Consider the following 19,474-nt stretch of genomic DNA (forward strand, 5'->3'; position numbering starts at 1 on the left):
TTTCACTTCCAGTTTTTCATAGTAGAGGAGAATAATTTTATACCCAACAAACACTGGGGGTTATCAGCCTTCCTCACCCTGACAGACCATAGGGGTGCTTGCAGAGCATCAAGGTCCCTAGCAAAAGAAAAGTTAATAGTTGTGTGACATATTTACATTTCGCAGAGACCATTTCCGCCGCAATTCCGCAGACAGTTCCCTCTGCCTGCCACATCTTCCCATCTCCTCCCGTTTCCGCAGATTGTTCCCTCCGCAGCCACATCTTCCCATCTCCACCCCTTTCTGCAGAGACCGTTCCTTCCGCAACTCGTCCCTTCCCACCCAAACCACCCCCTCCCCAGGTACTTTCCCCTGCAACCGCAGGAGATGCAACACCTGTCCCTATACCTCCCCCCCTCGAATCCGTCCAAGGACCCCAACAGTCTTTTCAGGTGAGGCAGACGTTAACTTGCACCTCCTCCAACCTCATCTACTGTATCTGCTAATCCAGGTGCGGACTCCTGTATATCGACAAGACCAAGCGCAGGCTCAGCGATCGTTTCGCTGAACACCTCCGCTCAGTCCACCTAAACCTACCTGATCTCCCAGTTGCTCAACACTTTAACTCCCCCTCCCATTACCACAGACCTTTTTGTCCTGGGCCTCTTCCATTGTTAGAGTGAGGCCCAGTGCAAATTGGAGGAATGACACCTCATATTTCGCTTGGGCAGCATACACCCCAGCAGTATGAACATTGACTTCTCTAACTTCAAGTAACCCTTGCTTTCCCTTTCTCTCCATCTTCTCCCCATTCCCAGTTCTCTGACCAGTCTTACTGTCTTCAACTACATTTTATCTCTTTTTGCTTTGTTGTTATCTTCTCCCAACTAACTGATCTATTCTACATATTCCTTGATCTCCATTCCCTTTGTCCTGTTTTTGCACCTAGCACTTCCTTATCTATGCACTTCCTTATCTATGTACCACCCACTCCCCTGACATCAGTTTGAAGAAGGGTCTCGACTCGAAACGTCACCCATTCCTTCTCTCCAGAGATGCTGCCTATCCCGCTGAGTTACTCCAGCATTTTGTGTCCATCTTCGATTTAAACCAGTATCTGCAGTTCCTTCCTTCACACTTTACAGTTCATTGCCACTCAACAGTAAGAACACCATTGGCAACTACTTCTTCCCTGCCTCATTTCTTACAACATAATGAATAAAATTGGGCATGTTTTATATATTTAAAATTTTAACTCTTCTAAAGAATCAAGCATTATATTTTGGGGGGTTTTTCCCCCAGTGGGGTGCCTATTTAGGGTTTTTCAAATAATTGACCTCAATAAATGATAATATGATTGTTGGGGTAGACTTGCAGAACAACACTGTTCTAATCAATTAGATACTTTGGCATCCTATTAGATATTTTTAATCAAACAGCCAGGGGATTTGGCAAATTTGACATGGCCGCTGATTTGATGACAAGGCACTTGGTTTTCTCATGATTTTCTTTAGGTGGTGTTTTCTCATAGCTGAACAAAGAGCTCCAATTAAAAGTGCCTGACATTCAGGAGCACTGAAACTCATTCCCTTCCAACAGATCAACCTTACACTTTAGCAATTCTTTTTTGAAGTACAATCAATTTAATTGCTGCTTATCATTTCTCAATCTTTGACGTTCAATGTATTTCAATGCTTTCCTCAAATATTGGCAAGATTTAATTAAATCCTTTCCAAAATGTAATGAAATAAATTAAATAGGGTCTTCTTGATAAAAGTTAATTCTCTTCAGTTGGAATGCACTAAGGAAACAAAATACACATTTTTTTTAAAAATTCAGATTACCAACATTTACAGCATTTTGATTTTAGATGGAGCTGTATTTTGAATTCCTTCTGTAAAAAGCAAAAACTTGTCAGAGGATGGAATATCTATAATTCTGAGATTTTACCAAAAACGTCATAAATCATTTTTATTTTAAAAGGTAAAAAATTAAAACCAATCAGTACTTACGAGTATACATCATTATCAACAATAATGCCTTCTGTAAGATGAGGCCAGGTGGCGGCTAAGTGTAATTCACTAAAGCAAAGACATGACAGTAGTTAGAATTTTTAAATCTTTATTAATCATAATCAGGTTCCCTGTTTTAAAAAAGTAGATTCACGGCAAAATGTCAGATATAGTAATTGTTAAAATGTCAGATATAGTAATGTCTTGAAATCCACTAGACCATCCAATACAAAAATCTGTTGCTGTACAACATTATTGCCATTATTTTAATGGAAATGCACAAGGCACTCTTAACTCTAGTTCTACCTTTCAATGCCAAGTGGTGATGCATCTCAGTGGCCACATAACATAAATGTGACGTCACCACCCCATTCTGTTTTTCAAAGATGTCCCAAACCATTAAGCTATTAGGACTGATACATAACTGCCCAAAGTTATCTACGTTAAAATAAATTAAAATGCATTCCCCAGTTGGCTTAGTAGATAACTTGATCAGAACAAGTTCCAGATTTAATATTTACCTTGCACTGCATTTAATGGCTCAAGGCAGAAGAAAGGGTAGATCACCTATCGCTTCCAAACAGCTGCTAGTATAATGTACTAGCTGTGAATCATTTTCAGACATTCAAATTGTGCAGCAAATAGTTTCCAACTTCTCAATATTCTGTACCAGAAAATAAAGACTGGAACCGATTAGCTTGTGATGACCCCAGTAAGCAACAAGTACTTTCAAGTCTCACAACTTGGGGACCTGGGAATGGCTGCCAGCTATGTAACAATCGCCCAGTCTTTGAATTAATATCTTAACAGAACATACGAAAATTCCCCAATTAACATCTTGTATTACAATTTGATTGAAGCCAATGCCTATGGTTCTCCAAGTAATCAGCTAACACCAACATTCTTAAATGCCTATGATGCAATTTCTGTGGCAATTCTGTCGTACGCAAAAACAATGTTTAAGGATCCATCAGCCAATCAACAATCTACAAGACAAAACACACAATGCACTTAGCAAAGTCCCAACATTTTAAATGCAGAATAACCAAAGTTAGACCCCAACCATCCAAAACAGAATGGTGATGTTTTTCAAAGATTGCCTGCTCATTAGAACTTTGGTTTGCAGGGTTACTGGTGTCAAAATCTGAACAATTCTCAGCTCTGAGATTTGTGAAATGGATGTTCTTCAGTTAAACCATTCTATTTACCATATTTTATGTCTTGAATACTTCAGAAGGTCCATCCAGTTCAGAAAGTTTTTGCTATTTTGGTGCACGTTTTCATGGATGAAGATTTGAAATTTCAAACAACTCCCCTAATCACAGTAGAAACTCAGGCCAATAAGAATTCTGCAGTTACAGTGGCTAATTGGGGAAAACCCAGCAGGAATTCTTCTTCACGCTGTTGAGTCTTATCTGCAGTTAATAATGGCTTTTTTGCCATTTTGAAACATGGTCTAATCACGTTGATCAGCATGTCACAAGATAGTCTTTCTAAAAATATTAATGCATGATATATGAGAAAATAATTGGCCCTGTAGTTCTTTTGCTAGACAGTGGTTTACAGTGATTTACATGGTCATTTCAGAATACTATGTTATAACTGAAGCTGGGTGGCTGTGTCCCCAAATGTTAGTGAATCAATTGGTGTAGTTACCTTATTCCCAGTCTTAGACAAATTATCAATTTATTGTGCATATATCTCAACTCATGACGTTTGACCACTAGTCCAGTTTCATAACCACGAGAGTACCATAAACATTGCAGATTCAGCCAAATCAATACACTTAATAATTAATTTTTTACTGAAACGCTAAAAGGCAAATTACACTCATAGATCAAAGAATTGGTGTCTATAATTACTGGATTGCAGAAAAAGAAACAAAAGATAAATCTCTGCAATTCATACAAATGGAATTACTGTTTGAAACAGTATATCCCCAGTGTGGTCAGAAGCATTGTCACCAAATTACATAGATGACACTAATCTGGGGAATAATTTGGCCAGGAGGCTAAGAAGCCAGCCGAGAATGTAATGGAATAATTTAGACTGGAGGTGACAAGCCCATAAGCAATGTTTTTGCAGAAGATGAATTGATACAATGTTAAGGCCTCCCGTAACATTATCTGCAACAGTATCATCAAGTACATAAGTAGTGTTTCTGGCAGAGGAAAATATGGCCCAGTTATAATCTTGGGGTTGTACTGAACACTCAGTAAGACAATGGCCAGGATGAGGAATTGGTGGAATGGATGAACTCTGTGGCATAGGTCAAGGACAACAATTTTCCACTCCAAATCCATGCCTCATTTAAACAAAAATTATATAAAATTAGGCTTTTCAGCCCGACATATAAAGTATTTTCTATAAAGAAAAATGCATTCTGTCTTAGCCATCCCCTCTCTGAATTAATGTATAGGAAGGAACTGCTGATGCTGGTTTACACCGTAGACACAAAATGTTGGTGTAACTCAGCGCGACAGGCAGCATCTCTGGAGAGAAGGAATGGGTGATCTTTCGGATCGAGACCCGTATTCAGACTGAGAGTCACGGGAGAGGGAGATATGGAAGGGTGATGTGTGAAAACGATGGATCAAAGCATGCAATGTTCAAGGAAATGTAGATTGGTTCATTGGCTGTGGGGAAGGTGACAATGAGGCATACAAACAGTAAAATGAATCAGGAGGACAGTGATACTAGTTGGAGAACTAGGGTGGGGGAGAGATGGAGAGAGAGCAACAGCAAGGGCTACTTGAAGTTAGAGAAATTAATATTCACACCGCTGGGTTGTAAGCTGTTCAAGTGAACTACAGAGCCCTCCATAATGTTTGGGGCAAAGACCCATCATTTATTTATTTGCCTCTGTACTCCACAATTTGAGATTTGTAATAGAAAAAAAGCACATGCGGTTGAAGTGCTCATTGTCAGATTTTAATAAAGTTCATTTTTATACATTTTGGTTTCACCATGTAGAAATTACAGCAGTGTTTAGACATAGTCCCCCCATTTCAGGCACCAAAATGTTTGGGACACAGCAACGTCAAGTAAATGAAAGTAGTCATGTTTAGTATTTTGTTGCATAGCCTTTCATGCGATGACTGCTTGAAGTCTGCGATGCATGGACATCACCAGTTGCTAGGTGTCTTCTCTGGTGATGTTCTGCCAGGCCTGCATTGCAGCCATCTTTAGCTTATGCTTGTTTTGGGGACTAGTCCCCTTCAGATTTCTCTTCAGCATATAAAAGACATGCTCAATTGGATTCAGATCGGGTGATTGACTTGGCCTCTCAAGAATTGACCATTTTTTAGCTTTGAAATACTCCTTTGTTGCTTTAGCAGTATCATATATCATATCATATCATATCATATATATACAGCCGGAAACAGGCCTTTTCGGCCCACCAAGTCCGTGCCGCCCAGCGATCCCCGTACATTAACACTATCCTACACCCACTAGGGACAATTTTTACATTTACCCAGCCAATTAACCTACATACCTGTACGTCTTTGGAGTGTGGGAGGAAACCGAAGATCTCGGAGAAAACCCACGCAGGTCACGGGGAGAACGTACAAACTCCTTACAGTGCAGCACCGGTAGTCAGGATCGAACCTGAGTCTCCGGCGCTGCATTCGCTGTAAAGCAGCAACTCTACCGCTGCGCTACCGTGCCGTATGTTTGGGATCATTGTCTGTTTGGGATGTTTGGGATCATTGTCTTGCTGTAGAATGAACCGCTGGCCAATGCGTTTTGAGGCATTTGTTTGAACTTGAGCCGATAGGATGTGTCTATACACTTCAGAATTAATTATGCTACTACCATCAGCAGTTGTATCATCAATGACGATAAGTGAGCCAGTACCTTCAGCAGCCATACATGCCCAGGCCATAACACCCCACCACCGTGTTTCACAGATGAGGTGGTATGCTTTGGATCCTGGGCAGTTCCTTCTCTCCTCCATACTTTCCTCTTTCCATCACTGTGATATAAGTTAATCTTCGTCTCATCTTTCCACAAGATCTTTTTATAGAATTGTGGTTGTTCTTTTAAGTACTTCTTGGCAAACTCTAACCTGGCCATCCTATTTTTGCGGCTAACCAGTGGTTTGCATATTACACTATAGCTTCTGTATTTCAATAGACAATAGGTGCAGGAGTAGGCCATTCGGCCCTTCGAGCCAGCACCACCATTCAATGTCATTAATGACTTGGATGAAGGGATTAAAAGTACCATTAGCAAATTTGCAGATGATACAAAGCTGGGTGGTAGTGTGAACTGTGAGGAAGATGCTATGAGGTTGCAGGGTGACTTGGACAGGTTGTGTGAGTGGGCGGATGCATGGCAGATACAGTTTAATGTGGATAAGTGCGAGGTTATCCACTTTGGTGGTAAGAATAGGAAGGCAGAGTATTATCTGAATGGTGTCAAGTTAGGAACAGGGGACGTACAATGAGATCTGGGTGTCCTAGTGCATCAGACACTGAAAGGAAGCATGCAGGTACAGCAGGCAGTGAAGAAAGTCAATGGAATGTTGGCCTTCATTACAAGAGGAGTTGAGTAGAGGAGCAAAGAGGTCCTTCTGCAGTTGTACAGGGCCCTAGTGAGACCGCACCTGGAGTACTGTGTGCAGTTTTGGTCTCCAAATTTGAGGAAGGATATTCTTGCTATTGAGGGCATGCAGCGTAGGTTTACTAGGTTAATTCCCGGAATGGCGGGACTATCATATGTTGAGACTGGAGCGACTATAGACAATAGGTGCAGGAGTAGGCCATTCAGCCCTTCGAGCCAGCACCGCCATTCAATGCGATCATGGCTGATCACTCTCAATCAGTACCCCGTTCCTGCCTTCTCCCCATATCCCCTCACTCGGCTATCCTTAAGAGCTCTATCCAGCTCTCTCTTGAAAGCATCCAACGAACTGGCCTCCACTGCCTTCTGAGGCAGAGAATTCCACAACTTCACCACCCTCTGACTGAAAAAGTTCTTCCTCATCTCCGTTCTAAATGGCCTACCCCTTATTCTTAAACTGTGGCCCCTTGTTCTGGACTCCACCAACATTGGGAACATGTTATCTGCCTCTAATGTGTCCAATCCCCTAATTATCTTATATGTTTCAATAAGATCCCCCCTCATCCTTCTAAATTCCAGTGTATACAAGCCCAATCGCTCCAGCCTTTCAACATACGACAGTCCCGCCATTCCGGGAATTAACCTAGTGAACCTACGCTGCACGCCCTCCATAGCAAGAATATCCTTCCTCAAATTTGGAGACCAAAACTGCACACAGTACTCGAGGTGCGGTCTCACCAGGGCCCGGTACAACTGTAGAAGGACCTCTTTGCTCCTATACTCAACTCCTCTTGTTACGAAGGCCAACATTCCATTGGCTTTCTTCACTGCCTGCTGTACCTGCATGCTTCCTTTCATTGACTGATGCACTAGGACACCCAGATCTCGTTGAACTCCCCCTCCTCCTAACTTGACACCATTCAGATAATAATCTGCCTTTCTATTCTTACTTCCAAAGTGAATAACCTCACACTTATCTACATTAAACTGCATCTGCCATGTATCCGCCCACTCACACAACCTGTCCAAGTCACCCTGCAGCCTTATTGCATCTTCCTCACAATTCACACTACCCCCCAACTTAGTATCATCTGCAAATTTGCTAATGGTACTTTTAATCCCTTCGTCTAAGTCATTAATGTATATCGTAAATAGCTGGGGTCCCAGCACCGAACCTTGCGGTACCCCACTGGTCACTGCCTGCCATTCCGAAAGGGACCCATTTATCCCCACTCTTTGCTTTCTGTCTGTCAACCAATTTTCTATCCATGTCAGTACCCTACCCCCAATACTAGGCTTGTATACACTGGAATTTAGAAGGATGAGAGGAGATCTTATCGAAACGTATAAGATTATTAAGGGGTTGGACACGTTAGAGGCAGGAAACATGTTCCCAATGTTGGGGGAGTCCAGAACAAGGGGCCACAGTTTAAGAATAAGGGGTAGGCCATTTAGAACTGAGATGAGGAAAAACTTTTTCAGTCAGAGAGTTATGAATCTGTGGAATTCTCTGCCTCAGAAGGCAGTGGAGGCCAATTCTCTGAATGCATTCAAGAGAGCTGGATAGAGCTCTTCGGCCATGATCACATTGAATGGCGGTGCTGGCTCGAAGGGCCGAATGGCATCCTCCTGCACCCATTGTCTATTGTCTAATGTGATCATGGCTGATCATTCTCAATCAGTACCCCGTTCCTGCCTTCTCCCCATATACCCAGACTCCGCTATCCTTAAGAGCTCAATCCTGTTTCTTCATTCTCTTTCTGTTCATGGAGTCTTCTGTGGACAGTGGTCATTGACAAATCCACACCTGACTCCTGAAGAGTGTTTTGATCTGTCGGACAGGTGTTTGGGGATTTTTCTTTATTATAGAGAGAATTCTTCTATCACGTTTTCCTTGGCCTGCCAGTCCCTTTGCGATTACTAAGCTCACCAGTGCTCTTTTTCTTAAAGATGTTCCTAACAGTTGATTTTGGTAAGCCTAAGGTTTGGCTGATGTCTCTAACAGTTTTATTCTTGTTTCTCAGTCTCATAATGGCTTCTTTGACTTTCATTGGCCCAACTTTGGTTCTCATGTTGATAAACAGCAACAAAAATTTCCAAAGGTGATGGAAAGACTGGAGGAAAGACTGGAGGAAAGAATGGGCGCTGAGAGCTCTATTATACCTGCATTAAGGAGGCAATTAAACATACCTGAGCAATTACAAACACCTGTAAAGCCATGTGTCCCAAACATTATGGTGCCCTGAAATGGGGGGACTATGTATAAACACAGCTGTAATTTCTACATGGTGAAACCAAAATGTATAAAAATGGTCTTTATTAAAATCGGACAATGTGCACTTTAACCACATGTGATTTTTAGGGGTGGGGGAAACCTTTCTTTTATTAGGTCTCTTCCCCGGGGCGCAGCTCGGCCGCGGGACCTTCCATCGCCCACGGGGCCTTCCATCGCCCGGCGTGGCTCGGCCGCTGGACTTAGCATCGCCGGCGCGGCTCGGCCGCGGGACCTAACAGTGCCCGGCGCGGCTCGGCCGCGGGGCCTTCCATCGCCCGGTACGGCTCGGCCACTGGGGGCCTTCCATCACCCGGCGCGGCTCGGTTCAGTGCCCGGCGCGGCCGCGGGGCCTGCCATCGCCCGGCGCGGCTCGGCCGCTGGACGGCAGCGGCCGGTGCTGCTCGGCCGCGGGGCCTTCCATCGCCCGGCGCGGCTCGGCCGCTGGACTTAACATCGCCGGCGCGGCTCGGCCACGGGACTTGGCAGCGGCCGGTGCGGCTCGGCCGTGGGGCTTTCCATCGCCCGGCGCGGCTCGGCAGCTGGACTTAACATCGCCGGCGCGGCTCGGCCGCGGGACGTTTCAGTGCCCGGTGCGGCTCGGCCGCGGGGCCTTCCATCCCCTTGCGGGGGCTGTGCGTGTCAGTCGCCTCGTTAGGGGTCGAGCTGCCTGTCCGTGGGCGTGGGGGGAAGAGAGTGGAAGTTTTGTTGCCTTCCATCACAGTGAGGGGGTGTTTGGACTCACTGTGATGGATGTTTGTCTTGGGGTCGTGTGTCCTGTGTACTTTTTTTCTTTTTTTTGTTGTGTTTTGTGACTGCTGTAATTTCGTTTGGTACTTGTACCGAATGACAATAAAGTTCTGTACTGTACTGTACTGTAATGATTAATTACCTTTTTGTGCAAAATACATCAAACTTCAGCTACCAACTCCAAATAAAATGTGTCCTAATTCCTCTCCTTGTCCTTGGTGTTAATTTAATTGAACAACTCTTATAGACAATAGGTGCAGGAGTAGGCCATTCGGCCCTTCGAGCCAGCACCGCCATTCAATGTGATCATGGCTGATCATTCTCAATCAGTACCCCGTTCCTGCTTTCTCCCCATACCCCCTGACTCCGCTATCCTTAAGAGCTCTATCTAGCTCTCTCTTGAATGTATTCAGAGAATTGGCCTCCACTGCCCTCTGAGGCAGAGAATTCCACAGATTCACAACTCTCTGACTAAAAAAGTTTTTCCTCATCTCTGTTCTAAATGGCCTACCCCTTATTCTTAAACTGTGGCCCCTGGTTCTGGACTCCCCCAACATTGGGAACATGTTTCCTGCCTCTAACATGTCCAACCCCTTAATAATCTTATACGTTTCGATAAGATCTCCTCTCATCCTTCTAAATTCCAGTGTATACAAGCCTAGTATTGGGGGTAGGGTACTGACATGGATAGAAAATTGGTTGACAGACAGAAAGCAAAGAGTGGGGATAAATGGGTCCCTTTCGGAATGGCAGGCAGTGACCAGTGGGGTACCGCAAGGTTCGGTGCTGGGACCCCAGCTATTTACGATATACATTAATGACTTAGACGAAGGGATTAAAAGTACCATTAGCAAATTTGCAGATGATACTAAGTTGGGGGGTAGTGTGAATTGTGAGGAAGATGCAATAAGGCTGCAGGGTGACTTGGACAGGTTGTGTGAGTGGGCGGATACATGGCAGATGCAGTTTAATGTAGATAAGTGTGAGGTTATTCACTTTGGAAGTAAGAATAGAAAGGCAGATTATTATCTGAATGGTGTCAAGTTAGGAGGAGGGGGAGTTCAACGAGATCTGGGTGTCCTAGTGCATCAGTCAATGAAAGGAAGCATGCAGGTACAGCAGGCAGTGAAGAAAGCCAATGGAATGTTGGCCTTCGTAACAAGAGGAGTTGAGTATAGGAGCAAAGAGGTCCTTCTACAGTTGTACCGGGCCCTGGTGAGACCGCACCTCGAGTACTGTGTGCAGTTTTGGTCTCCAAATTTGAGGAAGGATATTCTTGCTATGGAGGGCGTGCAGCGTAGGTTCACTAGGTTAATTCCCGTTTCGATAAGATCCCCTCTCATCCTTCTAAATTCCAGTGTATACAAACCTAGTCGCTCCAGTCTTTCAACATATGACAGTCCCGCCATTCCAGGAATTAACCTAGTAAACCTACGCTGCACGCCCTCAATAGCAAGAATATCCTTCCTCAAATTTGGAGACCAAAACTGCACACAGTACTCCAGGTGCGGTCTCACTAGGGCCCTGTACAACTGCAGAAGGACCTCTTTGCTCCTATACTCAACTCCTCTTGTTATGAAGGCCAACATTCCATTAGCTTTCTTCACTGCCTGCTGTACCTGCATGCTTCCTTTCAGTGACTGATGCACTAAGACACCCAGATCACGTTGTACGTCCCCTTTTCCTAACTTGACACCATTCAAATAGTAATCTTGGCAACAAAATTCCAATCAGAAGAAATAACCTTCATTCATTCTATTCAAACGGTATTTTTTTTTAATGCTACTGAATCTCCTCCTGCACTGCTTACAGCAGTCAGAATATTCTTATATTTCATCTTTTTAATATTACGATAATTAAAGGGTTAAATTATCAGTATAAAAAATGGAAAATGTGTACAGCATCAGATATTTAGAAACTGTTTTGAACAAGGATGGTTAATGAAGTTCTGTGAAGTTGTTTAAGATTTCCTTGCTTATATTTAAGAAAATGTAAGCAAGGAAATTGATAACGATTTAATTGAAGAAACGACTTTCCAGGTATCTTTAATCACAGGATGAATTAGTTGAATGGGAGAAGGAACAATACCCTATTGTAAAACCCTCTCAGCTTCACCAAGCAGCAGTAATGAAGAAGGAAATTGCTTGCTTTACTAAGAGCCCAAGTTCTCCATCTGGTTATAGGATAAGAAACAGTGGGTCCAATCAAAAACATCCCTAAAAAGGCCTCAATGACAGGCAGAGCAGCTGGTTGTTACAATAGTAATAAGAGATTACTCGAGGCCTGGGTTGAAAAAGAGAAATGCCTGTAATTAGTTTAGATCATACAAGCCACAATGAAAATTAGGTCCTTGTATGTACTTTCAGGAACAATCAATTACTTTAAGCTTTAATTTACTTTAGACTAGAGATACAGAGCTGAAATAGGCCCATCGAGTCCACGCCAACCAGTGATCACCCGTACATTAGCAGTATCCCATGCACAAGGGACAATTTACAATTTTAGCGAAGCCAATTAATCTACAAACCTGGACATCTTTGGAATGTGGGTGGAAACCAGAGCACCCAGAGAAAACCCACACGGTCACAGGGAGAACGTACAAAACTCCGTACAGACAGCACCCATACTCAGGATCAAACCTGGGTCTCGTGCTGTAAGCCAGCAGCGCTACTGCTGCGCCACTATGCCGCCCTTTATCCTATATCTGATTAGCTCAGTACAAAGAACTAGAATACTCCATGTGAAATGGAAAAAGATGATAATACTTCAACACCCGATAATCCACCTATGATGCGAAGCTGGCATTTCAAGAGTAGTCGGGTTACTAATATTTATCTGACGGGTGGAGAAGAGTGAACATACTAGTACCAAGATGATTACATAACTATTTCAGTGCACTCCAAATGAATCTATGTACGGTTCACAACATAAAAACATCTAGAATATACATTGTTTTTATTGATTGTATGAGAGGCAGAAATTAATTATCTTTCTGGAAAATAGGATAATTTTCATGTTTTGCTAACTAATTCCAAATACTGCCATTGCAGCAAATTAAATGGAAAAGGCAGGTCAGCTGCTTAAAACTATTCAGTAAATTAAACATCTATGAATTTTATGCATTACTAGGCCTTCCGAGCAAAAACATCCTACCTCTAGATGAAATATATGTCTCAGAGAAGAATTTGGACCAACATTTGGACTAACTTAAACTTAGTTTAAGTGACTTAAACTAACACTGCTGATGATCCGATAGTGGATGGATGAATTTGCAAAGGACTAGAAACCCCCATTGCAAGGGAAGACTTGCATTGTTAATGTCGAGTTCTTAGGATGATTTATAGCACATGGTTACACATACCACATTTTCTGTTTCAGAGTAATAGCGAATATATTCATCTATGGGGTTATTCTGTTTATCTATCATCCACAATACAATTTAACTGGGTGTGAAAATAACATTAAAACACTGCAACATCCAACACCTTCCAGCCCAGTAAAATTTAAATTTATTAAAAATAACATACTTTGATGTATCATAGTGCCAGACAAATCACGCAAAATAATTATTCTTTGTTACTACTTGCAGCAGGATATTCTCAAAGCCTCACCTAATAGGGTCTTCACATGCTCCAAATGGTAACTTTCCAAATTCTAGACCACCCACTTCTCCTCCAACCAATGCATCAAAATCTACAAATGAAGGAAAATGTTTCATGAGCCATCTTTAAAGAAACACATAAAGAATTTCTTCTTTATTTGCAAATTATATAAACCAACAGGTAAAATAAAGCAATACCATGTTTCACTGCATCATATATAATACACAATAGAATAGAATACACAAAAAAGTGAAAATTTAACACTGACACATTCATTTGATAGTTTTAGTTCCAATATATAAAAGAATCTGATTAATTCCCTGCAACAAAATTAAAACATCAAACACAAAAAAAAGCACTAAAAACCAATGTATGCCAATCATGTATGAACAGAATCTAAACACACACATGAAAGTGTCATACTCTCCATGAAATGCAGATGAGGTTAGCTACAGGCCAAATTAAGGGATCAGATTTTGTAATCAGCATTAAAAAAAATTGCTTGCCCTACTAATCTCAAAGAAGATTCTCCACAAACATTCTTTGTGGTCTTCCCCTTTTGTTCATGCTGCAGTCAGAGGATCCTAGGCATCCAGTAATAAGATGTCATTAAGCTGGCTGTGCCAGCCTATCACAGTAAACATCAAGAGGCGATTTTTAAGCTTTTTTTTAAAACACATTATACGCAAAGTAGTAAATAAAGATGAGTGCATGCTCATTGGAGGCCGAATAAATAATTTTAAAATAAAATCGATGCACCTAAAATTAGAGCAGGATGGTTTGCTAAGCAGTAATTATGGCTTTGTACACTATTAAAAATTCATTCACCAAATAAAGACAAACTTCAGGGAAGCAATATGTATAATATTGCCAGCAACACAAGTTTTCACAAAAGAATTGGGTAATAATTCTTTGGTGGTAATGAATGTGAATTATTTGCTCTCATTATTCTGCAACTTGATAAGCTCTCCGCAGTGGTAATTAAAAAATTCTGATGCTGCTGTCATGCCTTTCTCCAAACACTACCTCCAACATAACAAGAAATAACATAACTTGATGTGAATTTAAATAATATATAAATTAAACACACCAGAAAATATGCTGAAGTATGTTTTGTTGCACAAGGCCAATAAACCACTACACTAATAAAAGGTCATCAACCTGAAATGTTAACTTTATTTTTATCTTCACAGATGCCATCTGACTCATTGAGTATCGGCCTTCTATGCTCCAAGGGAAACAAAGCCCATCCAGTTCAGGCAATACCCTAATGCACCCATCTCCAGCGCAATCACACCCTTTCAGTTCTGTGGTGATCAAACCTGCACACAATAACACTATAACTTCCCTGCTCTTGCATTCCATGCCCCAGATAATGAAGGCTACCACTCTGTCTACTTGTTCTGCCACCTTCAGGGATCTTTGGACTTATGCACTCTCTGTTCCTTAATATATTTTTCATTGTCTAAAAACTAAGATAAGGCATTGTTCCAGTAACCCAAAGGATATTATACAATATACAAGACTCATAACAGTAAGCAATCATTTTGCTCTCCAGAGTCCAGCAAAGATTGCTGCCGTTCTATTCATAACCAGTAACAACAAACACCACGACAGTTGCAGAGGAGTTTTCAATAATTAGTGAGTTGTTATTGCAAATTCACAGCCTCTCGGTTTAAACACCCCAAACTGAGATTAACTGTTATCATCTAGAATTATCATCTGGAATAGTAATTTCTGCTGATCTAGTTGTCTCAGTATTTTTCTCACCCTAATCCTTGCTTGCATTCCATTCCCATGTTTCTTTATAACGCAGGAGAATGTTAATGGTCTATGTTGGCTCTCAGAGCACATCCATCAGTCCTATTCTCCTAATTATATCCCTGTAATCTTTTCTCTCTCACATGCACATCAGTTTCCCTTGATTCTCCTGGCTTCCAGCAATATTATTGCAGACAATTAATGTACTGGAAGATCATTATTATGTAACCCACTGAGTCAAAGAGAAAATGTGCCAACTTCACACAGACATGGCTAACATCAGGATTGAATCTTTTAGTATTCCTCATTTGCAGGTAATTAAACTTTTTAAGGTTTGTGGTTTGCTTCAAAGCTTTGTATATCATTCCAATTACCTTCCAAGTAAATAAATTTGTATACTTGAGTCAAACAGTCCAGAAACGACCCTTTTGATCCACCTCGTGCATGCTAACTAAGATGCCCCATTTAAGCTCGTCCCATTCGCTCGCGTTTGACCTATATCCCTCTAAAATATTACAATTCAAAGATCAAAGATAACACTTTTATTACACTCAGAACCTTAAAGTTATTTTCTCAAAATAAGATATTTGATGATCAAAAGAGAAACTTCTACGAACACAATAAATTCTAAAACTGACACGATTACAGGGCGGATTTCTAATCCAAGAACTCTTAAACAATATCTGGATAATTTTAAGGGAGTAAGCAGCCATTTGTATTGCAGCTGTTATTGATGCAATTAAATTATAATGGTATGCTGGTATATGTGCAAAAAAAGCTGTTACTAAAGAAATATATTTAAATAATTTCATATCAAATGCAAGGCACCAATAAAAGGTACTATTTGTGGCAGACATTCAAATTAAATAGATTTTGTACATCCTTGCTTAAACTTAGAGGTTGATCTTTTATTCCTACAGATGGATTAAACATGAAGCTGAGAAAATCATGGCTGCACCATACCGTTCAATTAAAAATGCAGTCATAGTATAATCAAATCACCTTAAGGCTAATTAAGAAAATTAAAGTGCTTTGTGTATATCTGTGCTTCAACTAAAATCAATCAAAATTGTAAAAACCCAACTGGGTCCATCCATCAAGTTTTCATTAAGTTATTGAGTTAAAAGCATTTTTGAATCCATGCCAGTGGCAATTCTCCAGATTTACTAGCCATCGAAGTAAGTTTAGTTTCTCGTAAATTATTTCTGAAAATACAATGAAAGGAAGTTTCACTATTATGTAATTGTTCTTAAAATACAAGTGCTTACACCTCTATCAAGGTTAACCACATCCCCTCATATCCAAGTAAATTGTAAGCAATGCTCACATTTCAAGATAGTTTTGCATACAAAAAGGCTATTGTTTATTTTCCTCCTCCTTTGGCCCTCTTGTTTTACCCAAAAAAGGAGACTGAGGCAACATGTTTTTAACATTTGCTTGGAACCCTCAATTCAAGTCAATTTTATTGTCATATGCACAAGTATGGTGAAGCACAGATACAATGACAAATCTTGCTTGCAGCAGCCACATAGATGCAGACAAACACACAATAACAAATTATGCATTACATGTAAAATTCCTAAAGAAAACGACTGCAAAAAACAGACATTAGTGTGAAAACATAATTAGAAAAAGAACAATTCCATGGTAGTGCAAGAGGTGGACAGTGGCGTTCCTTTGTCTAGATAGGATTAGGCCTGTGTAGGACAATTCAAGAACCTTGAATTGTCGGGATGTAGCTGCTCCTGAACCTGGTGGTGTTGTACTTCAGGCTTCTGTACCTCCCGACTGATGGTAACAGTAAAAAAAGGACGGTGGGGATCCTTGATATTAGCCGTTACTTTCTTGAGGTAGCACCTCATGCAACTGCTTTCGACGGAGGAGAGGGCTGTGGTCATAATTGTACCGAGTCAAGTCCACCACTCTCTGCAGCATCTTGCGTTCTTGTGCATTGCAATTGTCGTACAGGCCATAATGTAACCGGTCAGGATACCTTCTGCAGTACATCTGTAAATGCTTGTCAGAGTATTTGGAGAGATACCAAATCTCTTTAAACCTCTAAGAAAATAGAGCCGTGGGTGCACCTTCTTTATTATGTGTTGGCCCCAGGTTCAGGACGCCCATGAGGTTAACACCCAAGAATTTGAAGCTGTCAACTCTCCACCACAGGCCTACAGATGAAAACATGGTTTCCATACTCACCCTTTCTGAAGTCAACAATTAGTTCCTTGGCCTTATTGACGTTAAATGGGTTGTTGTTGGGTGACCATTCAACCAGGTGCTCTATGTCTCTTCATTACGCTGACTCATTACCATCAGATTCGGCCAACCAGTGATGTCGGCGGAGAATTTATAGTTGACATTGAAGCTCTGCTTAGTCACCTTGTCAAGGGTGTAGAGTAGAGTAGTGGACTGAGCATGCAGCCTTGGGGTGCACCTGTGTCGATGGTCAGTATGGAGAGGATGCCGTTACCAATCCGCACTGATTGAAGTCTGCCAATGAGGAAATCAAGGATCCAGTTGCAAAGGGAGGTACAAACCTTCAGGACCTTGCTGGTGCTGGACTAATAGATTTTCTTGGACTGTTGTATTTTACTAGTATACTCAACCATGCTTTTAATTTACTTTATCAGCCATAACACAATAACAGTATAATATCTTCTTTGTAATCCCAGTGGAGCACTGGAAGCAGTGCATCAGTAGGTTTAAAAGGAGCGGGGAAACGGAGCACTTGGTAAACATAATAGGCAGTTCAGAAAACAGAACCCCAATAACTAACGGTTGCACAGTAAACAAGTTTCTGCTGAGTTTTAAGGGAGTGCTGGAAACAGACAGTGAGTTTTAATGGAGTGCAGGAAACAGTGCTACTATGTACAAAGATGAACATTTAATTGGATCACAAAATTAAAATCCAGAACAAAAAATCTTTAGAGATGCACAACAAGAAAAAAAAGTAATTAATTCTAAAGTTTGTCCTATAAACCTGCTATGTCTTTCAGAACCAGTGGTAAATGTGCAGTCAACTGCCTGACTAGACCTCTATCACAGCAGCGAATAAAAAAAACTGTACTGATAAGGATGACTGGTACAAAACTGATAATGTGATAAAACAAACAGAAAAGGAGGGTCAAGATATACATCAATCAATAAATAAATAACATAACCACATAACAAATAACAGTAAATATATCCTTTCTATTCCCTCATGAGAGGAATAGATCGGGTAGGCACACAAAGTCTCTTGCCCAGAGTAGGGGAATCAAGAACCAGAGGACATATGTTTAAGATGAGGGGGGAAAGATTTAATAGGAACCTGAGGGGTAACTTTTTCACACAGAGGGTGATAGGTGTGTGGAACAAGCTGCCTGAGGTGGTAGTTGAGGCAGGTAGTATTGCAACATTTAAGAAACATTTAGACAGGTACCTGGATAGGACAGGTTTAGAGGAATATCGGCCAAATGCAGGCAGGTGGGGCTAGTGTAGCAGGGTCATGTGGGGCCAACGCTGTAAGACTCTATGACTCTCTATAACTCTTATTTTAAAAGAGGCAAAATACAAGCAGAAATAAATTATAAAATTTGATCATTGACAAATACATGTGACATAACTAAAGTAGTTCCGATTTGTTTCTTGAATTTATATCACGTCCAATACCAATCTTTAAATTGCACAGCACAATCTTATAGCATTACAAGATGGAAAATCCTACCTGGTGGCTGCTGTGGCCAAGAATACTGTTGCCAGTCTTGAAGGATATATGTAAACCGAATAGCCACACTTATTGGGGGCAAAGGTGTCAAAGGGCACCCCTAAAAGAGAAGTACAATGATTGAGTTAGTGTGCGAACAATTCAGAAACATGTTTGAATCCCACTTGAAGTCAGCTCAGCTATTGAAATAACAACCCTTGAGGAACGGAAATAGAAGAAAATGCTGGAGTAAGTCAGCGGGTCAGGCAGCATCTCTGAAGAACATGGATAGGTGACGTTTTGGATCAGGACTCTTCTTCAGACTGATTGTGGAGCAGGGCCAAACCTGGAAAAGAGGAGGGGCAGGACAATCCCTTCCGAGTAATAGGTGGATTCAGGTGAAAGAGGTATAAGGAACTGCTGATCCTGGTTTAGAAAAAAAGATACAAAGTGCTGGAGTAAATCAGCGGATCAGGCAGCATCCCTGAAAAACATGGATAGATGATGTTTCGGGTCAGGACCCTTTATGAAGAACCCTAGAAAAGAGGAGGGGCAGCTCAATAAAAATTGGAGTGTCAACTTTAAAGCTGCTCTGGCATTCATTAACATTATAGTTGCTGTTTTACCCCAATGCCATTTCTCTGCAATGACCCATGACCCTCAATTTATTTGATATCTACAAACTACCAATCTCTATTATGAAGATAGAGATGATCCATGAATTACAAGGAGGTTGTGGTACTAGAAAATGGTCTGTATCAGTTTTCCATAACATGAAGCCTGTCATTTATGCTTCAAGAAATGAGAGTTGAACATTTTTTTCCACCATGCAAATTCCGTGAGA

General features: G+C 41.3%; 1 protein-coding gene across 3 annotated transcripts in view; it reads right to left on the minus strand.

Moving 5' to 3' along the window:
• The window catches only part of rab3gap1 (RAB3 GTPase activating protein subunit 1), a 74,693-nt gene that overhangs the window by 36,954 nt on the left and 18,265 nt on the right, over positions 1–19,474 (minus strand). For all 3 annotated transcript variants that reach the window (XM_078403409.1, XM_078403410.1, XM_078403411.1), the window contains 4 exons: positions 18,652–18,751; positions 13,191–13,272; positions 1,992–2,060; positions 44–117 (listed from right to left, as the gene is read on the minus strand). In XM_078403409.1, coding sequence (XP_078259535.1) covers positions 44–117; positions 1,992–2,060; positions 13,191–13,272; positions 18,652–18,751 — 325 coding nt within the window. The remainder of the gene's footprint in view (positions 1–43; positions 118–1,991; positions 2,061–13,190; positions 13,273–18,651; positions 18,752–19,474) is intronic.

Source organism: Rhinoraja longicauda, chromosome 8 (assembly GCF_053455715.1).
Source record: "Rhinoraja longicauda isolate Sanriku21f chromosome 8, sRhiLon1.1, whole genome shotgun sequence".
In the NCBI taxonomy this organism is placed as follows: domain Eukaryota; kingdom Metazoa; phylum Chordata; class Chondrichthyes; order Rajiformes; family Arhynchobatidae; genus Rhinoraja; species Rhinoraja longicauda.